Here is a 19164-nt window from a genome sequence, read left to right as displayed (position 1 = left end):
ATGAATAAAGACTCCTGAGCTTCTAAGAGTCTGCCTCAAGCTCAATGTTTGGGAACAGATTTGGTCAACTCACAATACTCATTTCATTTGAGATGCACAACATGGTCAATAAATATTAAATTCTCTAAATTCTTTTTTTCTACTTTTACTGATGCAGACAATGAGATTTGGAAACACTAAAATTATTTGGTGGGCAAATAAAAGAAGAGAGAGAGAAGGAGAGAAAGAGAGAGAATGAGATCTCCCATATCCTGGTTCACTCTCTAAATAGCTATGGCAACCAAGAGAGGTGGTAGGCAGGCTGATGGCAGGAACCTTAGATGCAATCAAGATATCCCACATAAAAGGAATGAACCCAATAATGTGAACTTTACAACATTCCGCTCCCCAAGATGTACATTAGAGGAGCAGAACCAAAAGTCAGACCCAATCACTCCAATATAAGATGCAGCCCCCAATGTCCTCAAACGTACCAAAAGCCCACTCTTCTGTATTAGATATCGCAGTAATTGCCGTAGATGTTAACAAAAAGTGGATAAAAAGAGTCTGTAAAAGAGGGATACTAGGAAGATGAGGATATAAATAACAGTTGCATGAATTAAAAACGTGGAGAAAACTGAATGAGATGGAGTTAAGAGCACAAGCTAAGGGATTTGCATTAGGATGGTGACTAAAGGCAAAGGAGAATATGAATTGAATTTCAATTGGGGATAGGGCTGAGGAATTTGGTCCCCTTTAGAAAAAATGGAATATCAGTCTGTAAAAGGTAAGTTCTGGAATAGGTTTGTAGGAAACAGAGACATAAAATATGCTAAGACTGGGAATCAATGGAGGCTGTGTAGTACTAGAAGAGGAAAGATTAAACGTGATTCTTTTGTCACTTTCATGTAGAAACAGTATTCTTAATTCCTTCCTTCCTTCCTTCCTTCCTTCCTTCCTTCCTTCCTTCCTATGAAGAATTATTTACTTTTATTGGAAAGGCAGATCATATTTACAAAGAGAAAGAGACAAAGATCGTCCACCTGCTAGCACACTCCCCAAATTGCCATAATGGCAGGAGCTGAGCCAATCTGTAGCCAGGAGCCTTTTCTGGGTCTCCCATGTGGGTTCAGGGTCCCAAGGTCTTGGCCCATCCTCCACTACTCTCCCTGACCAAACACAGGGAGTTGGAAGGAAGTGGAGCAGCTGGGTCATGAACTTGTGCCCACATGGGATCCTGGGTCTTGCATGGTAAGGATTTAGTCATTGAACCACAGCGTTGGGCCGCCTTAGTTAAATCACCATAGTTGTTTTCATTCAATTGGCCTGTACTCCCAGCTTAAATGCTATCTCCTGAGAGAGTCTTCTGCTGAAATGTGCATGTACGCATCAAGTGAGTGGGTTGTAACAAAACCACCAAGGTGATAGCATTAATGGATGACACCCTAGAAGCTTATTAAGTCATTTGGTTGTATGAGATCAGGACCCTTAAAAAATTGCTTCATGGTCTAGGTCTCCTCTCTTGAGCTATGTCAGTGTGTGATGCTCTTCTCATAGAAGAGTACAAGAGGGCATGATAATAAGCAGATTCAATCCCTCTGGACAAGAAACAAACATGAGGATGCTTTGATCCGGAACCTATAGCCTTTATAAATATGAACTGCAAATCTGCGCTGCTTATGAATTGCTTGATTTGGGGCATCTTGTTAGAGTAGTAAAAATAGATTAAGACACTATTAAAAAATGAATAAAAAAGCTCTCATTGTTATTTTATATAACAGTATATACCTCAAAAAATAGCAGAAGTCTTATCTTGTCCATTATTTTCATTCCTATCAGTAAATCATTAAGTACTTATTAAAGTGAGAAATACCACTGAGGCTACTAAAGTCACTCATTCATTTCTGCCAAAATAAACTAAAGCACTTCTCAAAATGATTTGCTTAAAAAGAAATAACAACATAAATATTAATGAACCATCTCACCAGTTCATTTACTATCCTTAACTGATAATTATTCTGTAGTCTTTAAACCCCTAATTTGTATAACATCAGTATTGGCAAGGTATAGGAAATATATGTGTTTTCTTTGTGTTTTCTCTAGAAATCTTGGAAAATTTCATCTCTTGTAGCTTAGAAGGGGCATGGAAGAAATGAAAAAGCTTGATCAATCAAATGTTCACAGTTTAATCACCTTCACATCTGGTTGATACAACCTGTTGTCGGGTAGGCAGCTAGTTCAGGATCATGAGCTTGGAAGCCACTCCCCCAACCAACTCCTCAGTGTTCCCTCCTACCCACCTGAGACTCTCACCTATCATCACCTGAAGTCTGAGAGGGAGCAGTATTGTACTGTGGTATAACCACTCCTCTCGGAAACCCCTATAAAGGCTCATGATAGGGAGGGGCTGACCCTCTTGGTTACGTGCTTCCATCACTCTAGCACTCCAACTCTTGACTTCCCCAGCACCTGCTTGGTCTCTCACTTCCCACAGACAGACTTTGAGAGCAGGTAGCCCCAGAGCATGGCCTATTCCTCACCTTCTGTTCACTGCTTGGGTGGGACAGTAGAGATGTTAATGCTAAGAAGCTTTGCATTCCTAAATTGTGTACTATCAAGAGTTCCAGGAGAGGTAAGTTCTAACAGTAGTAGAATGTTAACAGAGAAGCCAGGGAAAGGTGAACGCCTGCAGCTTTGTAAGTGTGCCCATGTTGTTCACTGTATATTCCTTAGGATAACTTATATTGCTGAGGAAGCTGGAACATAGGACTTCAGGGAAATGACCCATTTCCCCAGGGAAATGACTCTGTTATCACCAAGTTTTATTAATAAAGACTCCTTAATAAATCCTAGACTTGTCTGACATGACCTTGCACCCTGAAATGAAACTAACATATGGTTTTTCTTCTTGTTAAGAAAATTTAAGTAAAGTAAAATAAATTTCTAAAACAAAACAAAACAAACATAAAAACACAAAAAGTTCTATTGTGGCTTAAAAATGTCTAAAAATTTTTTAGATTAAACACATCCAAAATTGCTTGATAGTGCCTCCCATCAAAGGGTGGTAAGTATTTCCCTGTCAGTTTCCAGTGAAAATTGATTATTATGCTCACAAAGTCCAAAAATTAAGGATTCCTTAGGAAGTAGCCAAAGTGAATTTGGCTGGCCACAGGCCATTTCTGAGCCCGCCCTTTGAAAGCCATAGCAGATTTAACCAGAAGTTTGTAGAGCCCAAGGCCACCATGTAACAAATTCAACTTTCTGCCAAAAAAAAAAAAAAAAAAAACACATGAAGAAGTCATAGCTGTTAGAATGCCTTGAGGGGCTAGCTGAGTCCAATCTTCCCAACATCCCAGCTAGGATGCTGGGCACGTGAAGCCATTTTGTACCCACCAGATCATCAATCACAAGCTAAGTCATAATAAATGACAACTGTCAATTACATGAAGCAGAAGACTACCCATTGTACCATAGAATCACACAAAAATGACATAAAAATTAAAATGATACAATTATTACTGTTTAAATCTTCATTGTAAGCAGTTAGTTGTTTAGTAAAAAGCAGAATTCAACAATGTGTTCAGTGGAAATGTCCGGTGAAATTGATTATAATGTGCACTCAGTCCAAAGAGTAAGGTTTCATTAGGAGGTACCCAAAGTTTACAAAAGCAAATTAACTGACCTTACAACTGCATTTGTTGAAATATCAGCATCTGAGGCATTTACCAATAAAACGTCTGTTCCAGTTGGTGCATCTTCGGGGATGCTTGTGAAATACATTTTACTGGCAAAAGTGGGGACGTTGTCATTCACATCATCTACTATGACATTTACTGTACCAGTCCCAGTTAAGGCAGGGGATCCTGTAAAGAACAGAAAATTAGGTCTTAATGTTCATATATGATGAAATTAACAGAAAAAAATAATAACATGCATTTGTAGATAGAATTACTGAGGAGAGTTTGAAAAAGTTTCTTCTCAAAATAAAATTTTGAAGACATAATAAACATGATTTTTTATTATCTAATAAGAACAATTGCTTCATTTGAGACTTAAACTTTTAGCTCTTTCCTGGTATTTCTGTACAAAAATAATATGTTATTTCTTCTTAGTCTATGTAAAGATGCTGATTCAACAATGTAAATTTAAATTTAATCATTTAAATCCTACAAAAAAAAAAGCAATGCTGGTAATTTCTCTGAAATTGCATTAAAATAGCACAAACCAGATCTGGAGAATCCCCACGGGCATGGAATTGCTGGCCAACTTAACAAGGCACTGTTCAAAACTGTATTTTTAGCTGTGACTACCACTGTTGTTGCCAAAAATTCTGTCTCTGAAGTATTTAGACCAATTTTTTTTCCATTTTAATGACTATTTGCTTGTAGAAAAGGAAATGTTGAAGTTGTATCTCAAAACTATAACCCTACTACTTTCTAGAAATAAATTTATACTTTTCAACTGATGTTGAATCACATTTGTTATAACTAATCAATATACAATATTAGCATGAAATGATTTCTTGTTTCCCCCTTCATTTATTTTATTAGCAGTGGAAGATACTTGAAGCCCTCCATGGAGGTTATGTAATGAAAAGATTAGCCTTGTAGCACCCCAAAGTTTGAAATTCATGCATAATCTTTACAGTACACAATTTCATGATTTTTGAAAAAGTATCTCTTTAGAGTTAAAAGCCAGCATTTACCAAAAAGGTTGGAGTATACTATCAGTACAACACAAAATTTGTAGTATCATTTTGACAGGTTTGGTTAAAATTCGGTGGCTTGTCCCCATAACTAAAACACAGATCATGTGTCTTTGGTTGTGTTTCAAACTCACTTTTCAAACTTTAAGTAGAAACAATGAAGATCTGTTGAGCTGCGTTTTTTTTGGGAAATAAAGCCCTATATAGTTCTCCCTCCCTGACACCATTTTTCCTCCTACAAAGTTATATCAAGTTTGTGCACCAGTTATTATTGTCGCTAAGTGTTCTGCAAATGAGTTTATCTGTGAATTACTGATGGAATAATCTTATTATCACAAAGTGGCTTTGAAATTCACAGATTTCCACAGTTATTTCTTCCAATGACCTTGGGGCTTGCTGTTATTTCCATTATCAATTGTTACATTATTTTATGACCTGGAATCAATCAGTTCTTACATCCAGATTATATAAAAACGCAATTCAACAAGCTGTAGGTTAATGAAGTGCAGTGGTTTTTGTGCGGTGTTACTTTGTTGCATACAGAATGCCTAAATTCTATGAGATGTGAAAAAAGATGCATAGGATTAGTTGAGCTGGCAACCCTAAGCAGGCGTGAGCGCCTAGAAACCTGTTCAATTAAAGTTAGACTGTGTATCGATAATTGTTGACCTGTATATTTCAAGAAGGAATTTTACATTGTGCATTTGTTTTACATTAAAATATTTTAGAAGTTATGACTGTGAATATCAAGCCTGCAAGTGTTTGATGTTTACTTTAAAAGAAAAAAAAAAGCCTTCATCTCATTGGCTACAAGTATAACTGAAACTTTTCTGGAGAAAGTATTTGCTTTTGCACTAGTTGCTTAGTATCTCTCTCTCTCACACACACACACACACACACACACACACACACACACACACACACACAGAAAGTCATGGAAGCATTAAAAGCAAAGAAAAAGCACAGCAAAATGTAATTTAAAAAATCTCATACATCAACTTGTAATCAATAACAAATATTTATTGAACCCTCCACATGCAAGTATTGGTTTAAGAGGCTTAGGTGAATAACCTTATCTACTCCGCATAAAATAATATCACTGTCATCTCTGTTGTTTATGCACAAATCAAATGAAGTTCAGAATGGCTAAGTAGCTCGAATCTGTGTGACACAGAAGTGGGACATTTATCCTGGCTAACAGCAGGAAGGTGCTGTTTGCAGCTGGAAGGAAGCAGTTTTTGTTCTGATGCTTTGACACTCAAAACAAGCAGGCTTGCCACTAAGCCATGGAAACAGAAGGCTGGCTAGAGGAAAGCTCCAAGTGAGAGGAATACTCGTTATTTGCCAGCTTAAGTTTGTCCGGCATTTGGAAACGATAATCTTGGCATGGACATTAAATTTCGCACAACTGAATTGCTAAAGTAAATATTTTGGATAGTATTGCTGATGACCGATGCTGGATCTAAGCTTCTTGAATGTGTGCTTAATTATATGCAAATTGAAGACAAGGAAAACAGTAATGTGAAAGACATTAATAGTCCTCCCACTGGTGGCATTAAAACAAAAATTAGCTGGAGAACCTCTATACATTTGTGTGCATGAAAGACGTTGTATGGATGGGAGACGGTGTGCAGAACCGAGAAGATAACTACATCAAGGTTCCAGGGACGAAAGACAGGAAGGAAACACAAAAATTTTTATTATCTTTTATTGATACTCTGTTCCACTTATTTGAAACTCAGCTTTCATCTAATCTACTCCAATGAGGTAGTATGAGAAATCTAATGAGTTTAGCATAACATTTAACACAATTAAAATGTACTATATCACTGTTTTACCACTAATTATTATCTTTGCTTTAGACACAGCAATGGAATAAATGACACAGAGAAGGTCTACTTTGCATTTCCTAGAATGTGAATTTGTAGTTCTCAGGACGTTTTATCCTCAAAACCTTTCAGCTCAATCCTATGATACTGCTGAAGGAAACACTTAGAACCTGATTTGTTTTTACTGATTCCTTCATGGTATAAATGAGTGAGTCATTCAGCTTTCCAAACCTGAGATTGACTGAAATTAATTTTAAAATCTATGGTGAGATTTTAAGCAAGCTTTGAATGTTTCTAATAGACAGACTGCTTCTCTAATTCTCAATGTTTGGACTTTTTAGAAACACCATCCCCCACCCCAGAAATTGCCAAGCAAAGGCTGTTACCATTGCGATTCAGAATGTCTTGGCAACTCACATATGGAAAACCACATAAAATGATGACTAACTCATTTGGTCACAAACATGTGATTTCTTTCTTTGTGAGCTACATATTGTTGCAGATTTGTTTTCTGAGTTAGTAAGCAAGCAAGCAGAATAAAAAAATGTTTACACAGGGAAACTTACAGCAAGTTCAACCTCACTGTATTCATGCTGGATAATATTTTCTTGTTCCAGATGATGCACAAACACCCAGCTAACAGGACAGGCTGGATGGAAAAGTGGTCTTGTAGATGATGCTTCATCTCCACAGGGCCTCTTCCCAAACCAAGAACCTTCCCCAAAATTTCCACCTTGTCACCTGTGCTCCAACTCACATTATAAGTACTTAGAGTCCTAGTTTTTTTGTTTGGTTATTTTTCACATTAAGAATGGAAAGTAGGGCAAATATTTGCAAGTTTCAATACACACACAGGTCAACGCTTTTTTGTTTTTTAATTTTTCAATAAAAATATTGTAAAACTGCTGGTCTAAGTTTCGAAGACTTTCACTGATACATAATCACCTCCCTCTCCCTCCTGTTTATTCCTATGGTATTTTTGACTTCTATTCTTGGAAATGGGACTAAACAAGCTTGACTCCACACATCCCTTTTATTTGTCCCCAGAGAGCCTTAGCTTCAGATATCACTCCACTCAGCTTTCAGCAGGTTCACCGTCTGGGCATTCACAGTCCAACAGGTGGCTCCAGTAGTCTAGAGTTAGCAGCTGACAATGATGTCTGTTAAGGAATGACTATGTGGCAAGCTGGTAAACAGGAGAAGCACTCTGCTTATTAAACCAATTCTACCATGAGACCTACTTCTGAGGATATGCTTCCAATGCAAGGACTTACATAAAGACTTCCCACTAGGTTTGAATGAGAGAGACTTTTTTCATTGTTTGGTTTACACTTCAGATGCTCTCAGGGACTAAGGCTGAGTTGGGGCTGAGTTAGGCCAAGCCAAAGCTAGGAGCCAAGAACTCAACCAGACACCCCCAGTGAGTGGCAAGAATCCAAGTGCTTGAGTCACCACCTCCTGCCTCCGAGGGTGCCAACAGAATGCTGGATTCAATGTGTAGCCAAGGCTTGAACCCAGGCACTCTGATCAAAATGACTCAATCCTTATGCCAAATCTCCCTGCTCCTCCAACCCTTCTCACAAACACCAATATTCTTCTGGATCTATGTTTACTATTACTTTATATAGCTGACATCTTCCGCTTTTAGGCTGATACATTCAAGCACCTATTTGTTATCTTCTCCTGAAGGTTACCACAGAGGCTCAATGAAAGCATCTCAAAAGTCAAAAGCAAAACTACTGCCTATAAACCTACCTCATATTTATACATAAGTTGAAATAAATGCACTTATATTCACATATTATAATATTACTTCTAACAAAATCTCTGTGTATTTAATATCTGTATTACCTACTTAATATATAAATTCCATCAACTGCTGCTTACTTTTATAAAATTAAGAACTTAAAGAATAAAGAACTTGATCCATTTTATTCATCATCAACCATAACGGACAATTTAAACTATGAAAAAAAATTGTTTTGAAGTTTATTAGGTTCAGATTAAACTATGCCAGTCTGCTTACATATGTTTTGCTTTATGTTATTATTATTAGCAACGAACTGCTTCCATAGCCTCTATTAATGTAACCTAAGTAAATTCTGCTTAATTCATCTTTATATAGACACATAATGTATAACATTAGGTCTTGTGCTCAGCCTGTGTTAACTCCTCCTTTCATTTTATATATTTGAAATCTGACTGAACGATCAAAGAACTGAACACTTCTAGTCATACACAATCTAGGAATCTTGGCCTTGGCCTAAAGCCGGGGTAGGAGAATGAGACTACAGACAAAGGTCAATGATTTGGAGATAGCATACTATTTATAAACAGAAGGTCCCAATTAATCCTGAATCCCATGAGAAGAAGAATACAAGGGCCAATGTTAGCTTGAATGAATCTGATAAAGATGAATTATATAGGTAGGGGCGTAATAGGGCAAGATTATTCAATTTCATCTGGGATTGATTTATGAGAACCAGATGTCATCAGAAAGACGAGGCAGGATATAATGACACAGGCTCCTGGTGGAGGATAGTCAGCAAATGAAAGTGCTAGAAGATACAAATGAACGGAAGGTCAAAGTCTCAGAAATTTGCAATTCTTGTGGCTATGAGGGTATAGTGGACATGTGAATGAGAAGCGAGAAACACACATAGAAGTCAAAAGTTCAACTACAAGGAGCAGGGAAAAGATAAACGAAATTTTTAATTTCATTGTGAAGTGATATGCATTGAATATATACATATTTGTGTAAACACATGCACACACATACACATTTATAAATAAAATAAACAAGCCTAAATTGATAAGAACCTTTTTAAGTTTTCAGAACAAATGGAAAAAAAAGCACTTATACTCTAAGGAACATTTTTAAGTATGCAAAAAACAAAGCAGAACACACAGAACGACTTTGCAGAACTTACTCTTGCAATTATTCAATACACCTAAGTTAAACTTAATATGTGAATAAGAAAGAACTATGCTCAGAATGGAGGGAGTTCTCATTTTGAATGTGAGTGCCTACAAATTAAGCAATGTTCCTGAAAGTGAAAAAAATATTTGGCAGAAACCAAATCTTTGCTTAATCAAAACCTTTTGCTTTGCTACAAAGCAAATTTGACTCCCAACATAAAAGCTTTGGTGAATAGATACTTTGATTAAAAATGTTGTGATAAAATATTTTTTCTTTTAATTCTATGAGGTAAATCTATTTTTTTCACAATCTTACATATTACCATCCATGAAAATTACAGTGGAATTCAGTCATCCTGTAAATAACATTGAAGTATTTCTCACTAGTTTTAAGTTTGAATGTATAAAAAAAAAATATGAAACATTTAAACATAACCAATAGTTTTGAACTTTAAAAAACTCAATTAAAAATAATTTGTTGCTATTACATATTTCTATAAACACACTGGTATAAATTATATACAGTTAAGTACCATTTCTTTTTATTTTTCATAATTCTATAAGTGTCTTCATCAAGACACTATTATTTTTTAATAAAATTCCTTATTATAAAGCATATGCTAAATAGAAGCAATAAGGAACACTTAGAGAAATGATTTAGTAGTGTTGGGAAAATGATATTGAAGAAGGTGGAAAACAACATGAAATGCCTAAAAAATAAATTTTGTGATATGTAAATCTTGCACAATTTGGAAACAATATTAATACGCTACCTATTCCTTCAAAAACTAATTATAAGAAAACTATTGTGTTGAGAACAATAAAAGAAAAAGTCCTAAACATTTTTAGAGATTTAAAGTCTGAAATAATTGGAGATTACCACCACATTCTACATTTAACTTTACATCAACATTTTTCATTTCCTTAGTGAAAATAACAAAGTGTGTTTATAAAATATTCATCAAAATTGGCTACAAAGTGACTACAGTTCAGCAGGATGGAATCAGTGAAATCAAGTGATTTTCTATTGCATACTAGTATGTTCATGATCTAGTTTTTATAAGCTTTTCTTTAGCATAGGAAATAGTTTTTTTGCTATTATCAACTTGGAAGTGTTCCAGGTTTGTGTACTCTTATCCATGGTTTTAATGAAGCAAATATCCAATAGACAAATAATTTTCAAATGTAAATATATGTATCATAATAACAATTATTTCATTCAGCAACATTTCAGAATCATTTTTGTATTTTTATCTCATGAATAATAGCACTTAAATTCTGTGTAGGAAGAATTTCCCTCTATTATATTGAAGCTTATTGAAAAATATTCTGTAAATAAATGATTTATAAATATTCGTGTCAGTAACAGACATTTTGCAAAATCTTATTAGAAATAGAAGGAAATGAAATAATCAATTTTCAACTTTGGAAGCAACATTCCCATATAGGCCAAATGGTCTAGCAAAAATACACACAGCCATGTTAGATTCATATTTCCAAGTAAATTAAATGCAAATCATTTCTCATCACAAAGGCAATTCTAGCATATTCTGACTTAGGAAATAATTGATACTTTATAAAAAATCTTCAAGCAATTTTAATTTTAAAAATGTTCATAATGGCAGAACTACAGCTGGCTTCCTGAAATATTTTTCACAAATAATAATAACAAGATACAATCTGTCTAGAACAATTAAAAAACACACTCTTCAAATACAAAATGTCATATAACTTAATTGTAACAACTCTGCTGATTACTGAGACATTTGTAATACAACAACCTTCTTCAACAAAATAATGTGACACACGGTATTAATTCAAAATGTCATTATATCTTTACCAGGAAAATAAAGCACAGTGATTAGTCCCTTAGCTTTTAGCATTAACTTTTGCAAAAGCATCATGTTTCCCCTCCATTAAAAAGCAATTTCCAATTCCTGCATACAAATGAAGCTTATTCCCTCTTTCAGCAGGATGATAAATGTCCTTAATTAGAAATGCTAATAAACTGAACATTTCCCTGTAGATCTACTAATTATGCTGACACATAGACACTTCATAGTTGAACTTTTTAGATGAACAATAGCCAGAATATCTGTCTATCCCGTTGGCATATTCCACTGTGAACAAATGAAGGATAACATATTTAATTTGTGCATAGATCAATCCCCTGGTTCTAAATTAAATACAACCACACACAAAGTCCAGTTGATTGACTTACAGATTATGTGCATGTGTATAACATATATTTGTATTCTTTCTGCATGCTATCTAGCATTCACTTTACCATTTGTTTATATTAAAGTCTTAGATACACATTTCTTGATTTGATAAAGTAATCCTATGATTGCTAAATTACTTTATGGCTTACTTTATGGACTAATTTAATGACAGATATCCATTATAATTTTTCTCTTAAATCAATGCATTTTAACATAAATATTTTTAGTTCAAACAGGGGACACTTTCCTAAGCACAGTTTATATACAATAAGATATGATAGACCTGCTGACATGGTTAGGAAACTTTTCCCCGATTAGACCAGCTTCAGACCGTATTCTCACCAATCAATAACTGCATGAGATGTCAGTCACTCAGTTTTGTGTCTCCTTTCCTCTTAAATATGCAAAATGTAAATCTCACTAATTTGCAGGGCTTTTGTGAGATTAAATAAGATTATATAATTCAAATTCTGGCATATAGAAGCATGCCATGAACAGAGAACAAATCTTATCTATCTATTTAAGAGTTTTCTGAAGTTTTATCTCTTCTTAAAGGCCTTTCTTAAGAACTAAATCTTTACATATATCATTTTCCAGTTGCCCATTCCATGACTATTTCATGCTATTTCAACTGTAATATATTCAAAATAATAATTCTGTATTTTTTTTTTTTGCCCTAAGATCTTCATTCTTCTCATCTCCTTCATTGTGACTCTTCATTGTGACTTCAAGTGACTCTTCTTTCAAATACAAGCAGCTCAACAACTAAATGAGCAAAACATGCAATCGCTTAGCACCTTGCGGGATTCAGAACCTGCTGCCCCCACAAGAAAGTATGTCAGTTTATGGACTGCTCCAACCTGAAGGAATCTGGAAAACAGCCTAACCAGACAGGACTTTCCAATCTCCTCTCTGCTCCAGAAGACCTTCAGGTGAGGGGCACCCACCCCAAACAGGAGGAGCCCTTTTATCCCTAGGAGAGAGGGTAACAAGGCAGCCGGAAGACAGGCTCAGCAATTTCCCCTTCCATTTCTTTCAAACGTCTTCTACGTCTTTTTGCTGTCAGTTTCCTGTGTCTTCCTGCTCTCTGTCAAATCTGTTCTTAAAGACCCTTAATGGTTTTCTTTAGGTCTTTCTTCCCTTAGGAGGAGTGTGGCACACAAAATTTGGCTTAGACATATTTTTATGTAGGGGCCTTATTATTCTTTCTTTCGGTAGGGTGATTCACAATGGCTGCAATGAAGCTAAAATGAATCAAAGTGAAAATAAATCCTTCTTTTTCACACACCACATTCTCATCTATTTCAAACACTGTCACAGGGCTCTCTCAGCAGCTATGCAATGGGCTCTTATCGCCATCCCTATCTCCATTCTTCTTCACCACCACTTCTCCTGACAAGCTTGCCTCCGCTAAATCACAGCTTTCCAAACAGCCCTGTCACTCCTCTGTGCCTAACAAGCTTCTCCCTTTGAATCAAATTAAAGTCGTGCTCCTGCGGTCTGCTCAAGCTTGTCTCAGCTTTCAAGGCTCTGCAGTTCACTCAGGTCCAGCTCCCCAGGCTTTCCGGCTGTCTTTTGGATAAACCTGATCCCCTGCTTCAGGGCTATTTCATCCAGAAGCCATGCTATTTACCATATCTTTGCAGTATACATTCTTGACCTTTCATCAAAACTAGCACGTCCTACTCTCTACTCTCTAGCCATGTAAGCTGTTCTACTCAACTTCATCACATTTCATATCACTGTGGTTTATGTATTAAATTTGCTTATGTTTGTTTAATTTTAAAATTGATTTATTTAAAAGCCCAAAGGCAAATGGGGAGGAGTAAAGAAAAGACTCAGGAGAAGAGAAATAATGAGCTTCTATCCAATGGTTCATTCAAATTCTGCAATGTCTGGATTAGCCAGACCCAATCCAGGAACCCAAGATCTTCTATGAACCCAACTATGTGGGTTATCACAGTTGCTCTAGGGTCTGCAGGAGCAGAAAAACCTGTAGCCAAGAGTCATCACGGAGGATGAAGTTCAGGGACTCAGAAATGGGAGACAGGTATCATATCCACTCTGCTACCCCTGCTGTGAATCTTTCTGACTTGAATGCATGCTCTCTTACACAGAGTATCTCTAGCATGTAGAAGAATCTCTGGAAGAATGCCATAAACATTTTCTGACCAATCAATATTAAAATTTTATTATACACTAATACAGTCCATAAATCCATAATATCCTCATTAGCTATAATCAGAACTTATAACAAATATTAAACTAGTATTATATTTTTGTTTTAATAAAGAGAAAGTGATATTATGGTGATTTGACTTCACTTACAATGCGGAGTGGAAGCTGTTAGGCCTAGCAGTCAGGATCACAGTGGAGACCCCCATGACTCATCTCACAGCAGTTAGGTTGCAGTTCCAACACTGCTCCCAACTCCAGCTTTCTGATAATTTGTACCTGAGTGTTAACAGGTCATGCTTCTTATGACTTGTTCCTTGCCACTGGCGTGGGAGAACCTGGATTGAATTTCCAGCTTCAACAAAGCCTACCGCTATCCATTCAAGCATTTGGATGGATAGTGAGCTAGAAAATTGGACTGTTCTGTTTCTGTTCCTTTTGCTTTCTCTCTAACAAATAAATTAAAATGAAATAAAAGTTTACAAACATTTATCTCTGGAAAAGAAAAAAATAATTATTGAATAGTGTGTTCAGTAAAAGAAAATGAATGGGATTCACAAAGGTAAGGGCTTTGAGTTTGCAACTTTGGAAATACTTTTTACAAACAGTCAAAATGTTTTAAGGGACATTCTGATTTCCTTAATTTAGTTGGTAAATACGGCTGTGATGAACAAATACTTGGGTGCAAAGCACTAATCCTGGATCTTGCCTTTGTTTCTGCCATAACTTAGGTCTGCATAATTGACCAGCAGATTCTCAACCCTAGGCTTCAGCTTGCTTATTCAGAAAACAGAGGAAGTGGACTTGGAGGAAGTGGTCATCTCCAGGATATTTTTTGGCCAAAAATTATCATTTTATGTCAGATTTCTCTAACTTTTAAAATCTTTTTATGTATAATTCTTTTCACAACACTGACGTTCTGCCCAGATATTTAACTCTGACATCTCCAAACGATCACCGTATTTTGTTTTACTCCCTCTCACTTACAAATTCAGTTTCTTGAAAGAGTAACCCAAAGATACCAGAGTCACACAGGCTTTGAGTTTTCCAGTGACCACCTCGAAATACAACAAAACAACTATTACTTGTGTAGAAGTTTGTATACTGGAATAGTGTATCAAACCCTCAGCAGCTGTACATAGATTCAAAATAATAAAAAATTTCAAATTAGGTTGATGTGAAGAGTGACAAACCCTAATATTTAAACTATACAAAAGGCACATGGATGATACATGTAGGAGAAGTGCTTGGATGTTTAGGTGACATGGACTTCTTACCATGGGAAGCCCAAGGATCAAAGAACTGAGAAGTGGCAAACTTGAAAAACACAAAGCCTACTTTGAGTTGATGAATCAAATTAAGAAAAGGTAGACAGCAAAGCACAGAGTAGCAGCAAGGCCTGTGTAGATAAGTGAGTTGAATGAGAGCCAGAAGGTTCAGGGGAAGAGTCATGAGAATCAGGTTCAAGCAGTATTTTAAGCACTTGAAACAGAATTAAAGCCATAAAATGCTTCATTGGGTCTTTGCTTGTGACTGCAATTTATCACATCACACTAAACGCTACAGAGCTGCAAACACTTGTGCTGCTTTTCAAGGCAAAGGTCAAGTCGAATGACCAGAACCAATGTAGCAAATACTTATGGAATTTCAACCATTAGTTAAAAAAAAAAAAAAAGACTTCGCTTTTCCCTCTGGAAGATCCTTTTTTAAAAAAAAAGTCTGCAAATAACGAATTTGTGACTGTACACTAAATATAGATATGATAAAGAAACTAATAACTACATATCAAAGTGTCAGATTGGTAAGGCCTTAGTTGAGGCATATTGAGTTAAGCCACTACTTAAGATATTGCATCACAAATAACAGAGCACTGGTCTATGTTGTGTTTTGCTCTGCTTCCAAACTATTTCCCTGTTAATGTGCTTGGTAAAGTACTTGGTTCCTGAGACCCCGCAAAGGAGACCCAAGGAGAGTTTCTGTCTCCTGACTTCAGCTTAGTCCAAATGTTTCAGTAGTGAAAAGGATGAGTGGAAGATGCCGCTCTCTGTCTTTCTCTCTTTCTTTATGTCACTTCCTCTTGTTGCCATTCTGCCTTTCAAATTAATAAATGAATTAATCATCTAAAATTAAACAAAATAATATATTAGTGATTATGCCATATCTAATTACCGTGCATTTATTTCATTAATCAGTCTTTCATTTCACAAGCATTTGTGTCTATTAAGTCAAAGGTCCTGTTCGGAGTGCTCCTGGGAATCTGGTTTTGAATACAATTTATAAAGTGTTTTTCGCACTGAAAGGATTCGGAAGATTATGAGGGTAATATATTACGAATATGCAAAGATATTTGCTATAAAAGCAAAGGATTATACATACCAATTAGTACTAAGAAAAAATAAGGTAAAGTGATAGAGTCCTGAGGAAGAGAAGGACAGCATCAGACTAGAAGTCACCCTCCCAAACAACAAACACACACACACACAAATACAGCTACATGCAGGATAGAACATTCCATGGGGATGAAATAAAGTACCTGCTGATTTCCAGAGTGCAAAACTTCCACCTTGGGCCATCATAATCTAACAAAATGACACTGAATGCAGTTGAGTGGAGACAAAAACGTGAGCAACAGCCAGTGCATTATGGCTGGCTCTAGATAAAAGCAGCAGCAAGACATGGTAGATAATACCAGATAGGTGGGCAGAAGCCAGGTCATTTGACATGACATCATCAAATTTTTCATTATTCTTGGGAACAACCGTAATATTTTAAATGATGAATCTATTCATTTGAAAGAGTGGGATAGAGAAAGTGGGAGAGAGGGGTCTTTCATTCTCCTGTTCACCCTTCAGATGGCTGTTCAGGACTGGGCAACGAGCTTCATCTGGATCCCTGCTGTGGATAGAGGAGCTCAGATGCTTAGGCCATCCCTTGTTTTCCCAGGTTTCAGTAGGGAGCTAGAATAGAAGTTTAGCAGCTACGGCTCAATTCAGTCCCCATGCTGAGTTTCAGTACTTAGCCTGGTGCTCTACAGTACCACACCCTACCTTAGTATTCCTAAGCAATCAATGTGATATCACAATTTTATTTACGCTTTTAGAAGTTCACAAAGGGTAGGAGTAGAGCTTAGTTGTTAAGATGCTTGTTGAGATGCCAGTAACCCACGGAACAGTATTTTGTCTCCTATTCTTGTTCTGCTTTTCATTCCTGGTAATGCACACATCGGGAGGTGGCAGATGGTTGTGTCCCTGTCGTCCACTGGGTTGAGTTCCCTCCTCCTGATTTTAGTCATGGCCAGCCTTGGTTATTGTGGGCCATTGAGAAGTCAACAAGAGGATGGAAACTTTGTCTTTCTGTCTCTCTTAGATTTTAAAAAAAATAAATAAACAGTTGATTACTAGATAATGCACTGTTTAAGAGAGAACATAGGCATTTAGAAATCCATTATAAATAGCTCTCAATTTAATTAATGTGGTAGTAGTGGAGGTGAAATAAAATGGATAAATTCAGGATGTTTTTGAGACATAATCTATTTATTATTGAGCTCGAGTGAGGAGTACAATGAAAGAGAAATGAGGAGTGATCAAGAAGGGTTGTTTGCAGCTAAATTATAGAGGAGTATTTTATGGAGGGCAGAGAAGTAAGTGTTTTACTTGAGTCCCACCAATCTTGAGATCTCTAACAAACATAAGAACTGATACTAATATTTAAAATAAGGCATTCTCTTATTTACTCTGGCCAATAAGCTATTCACCTTGGCATTCCTGAAGTATATGTAATTCGTTTTAATATTATGGAGCCAGAAAATAGTGGAGGTGGAATCCAAGCCTTAGTTTACTGTAAAGTCTATATTTGCATTTTGTAAATCAATTTTCTTTGTCAATTTTTGAAGTACACTGCTCTTGTTTCCCTGATCATTCCATGTTATTTATTAATTGCACAAATGAGAAAATGGTAGGGCAAATCCTTACATGGAAGGCTACTAAGGAATAACAATTTTACCACACGGAAGACGTAACTGCTTTAGAGCAAGCTGTGTCTCAGAAGACACAGCCCAGCAGTCCCTGCCTTACTATGGCCCTGGAGGAGTTTCTGTTTGGTGCAGTACCTACTTCTATAGGTGCAATAATAAGTGATTCAAAGTTAAAGCACAACATCAATACCTTTAGCTATAAATGAAATTTTCTATTTAATTGAATTATAGTTTGTGTAACAATTTAATTATATAGGAAAAATGAGCTAAGATTATTATAGTATGTTCTGGTTTTTCTATTTAGTAATGCGACATTCTCTTGCTCACATGAGAGGGTAGTTATAGATTTTTTTTTCTTTTCAGCACTACACAGGAGTAGAGAGTTTCCAGATGTGCTGCCCCATAACCATGCAGTCAGTAAATAAATAGATGATGATAGTTGGAATGCTAATGCTCGCTTCAAAAATTCCAAGATTTAGAGCTTTGTGTGATTAAAAAGCTGCCACTTCAATTCCTTCCATATTGCCAGAGTTGACCTATCCTTGGGCTGCCACCAGGTAAGAGTTTAAAAGGAGCAAAGGGAAAGTGATTTGTGAGATAAGGAATAAAAATGTCAAATTTTTATTCTTTGGAATACTTTGACATTTTCCTGGTCCTCAGAACACTACAAATTTGAGAATAACATGGCATCTGGGGTCTAAAGGCTGCCATATTTTTCTGAATTTTCTCATGTCATCTACTAATTTGACTTTTAAATCATATCAGTGAATATGTATTTTAAGCCCTGTGGCAAAAACCTTTTTTTTCCCTTGCAAAATAGAATTGAGTTAAAGATTCTGAAACTGCTATCTAAAACTACCACAAGCTCTTGAAGTGATGACTCTTGACATTAGATGAACGAAGGGAACTAATGAAACATGGAATTTTGGTCACACAGGTGTTTTAACGACTTTAAACTATCTAGTCCCACATCCACACAATTTCTGATTGCTTTCTCCATGACTCATGACCAGTGATTTTTAGACATTTGACTACTTTTCTGTTTCCAGTGGCATCAGAGGCCCCTCTATTTTAGGCAACTCAAACACACATACACGCACACACACACACACACACACACACATTCAGAGATTGTGAATTCCATCAAGACTCAATTAAGCTAATAATCTCAAAAATTTAAAAATACTGTAACCCGAGTCCTAAGTCACAAGTTTCACTGAAACTCACTGAGGCCTCCTGTCATGTGCTCTAACATGACTTTAAAACCCCAAATGACAGACTTCTGAAGATCTTTGCTTTATTGGATATGTAAATTCTCACTCTTCATAACTCAGGATTCTCCATCATTCATAGTACTTTTAT

The 19164-nt window shown here is 36.2% G+C and overlaps 1 protein-coding gene across 3 annotated transcripts in view; it reads right to left on the bottom strand.

Moving 5' to 3' along the window:
• The window catches only part of FAT4 (FAT atypical cadherin 4), a 156046-nt gene that overhangs the window by 48422 nt on the left and 88460 nt on the right, over positions 1-19164 (bottom strand). For all 3 annotated transcript variants that reach the window (XM_040966861.1, XM_040966860.1, XM_040966863.1), the window contains exon 7: positions 3662-3842. In XM_040966861.1, the coding sequence (XP_040822795.1) occupies positions 3662-3842 (181 nt within the window). The remainder of the gene's footprint in view (positions 1-3661; positions 3843-19164) is intronic.

This window comes from Ochotona curzoniae, unplaced genomic scaffold (assembly GCF_017591425.1).
Source record: "Ochotona curzoniae isolate NIBS_2020 unplaced genomic scaffold, NIBS_Ocur_1.0 scaffold_4506, whole genome shotgun sequence".
Lineage (NCBI taxonomy): Eukaryota > Metazoa > Chordata > Mammalia > Lagomorpha > Ochotonidae > Ochotona > Ochotona curzoniae.
Note: the sequence above shows the minus strand (reverse complement) of the source record. Positions and strands in the feature narration are given on the sequence as shown.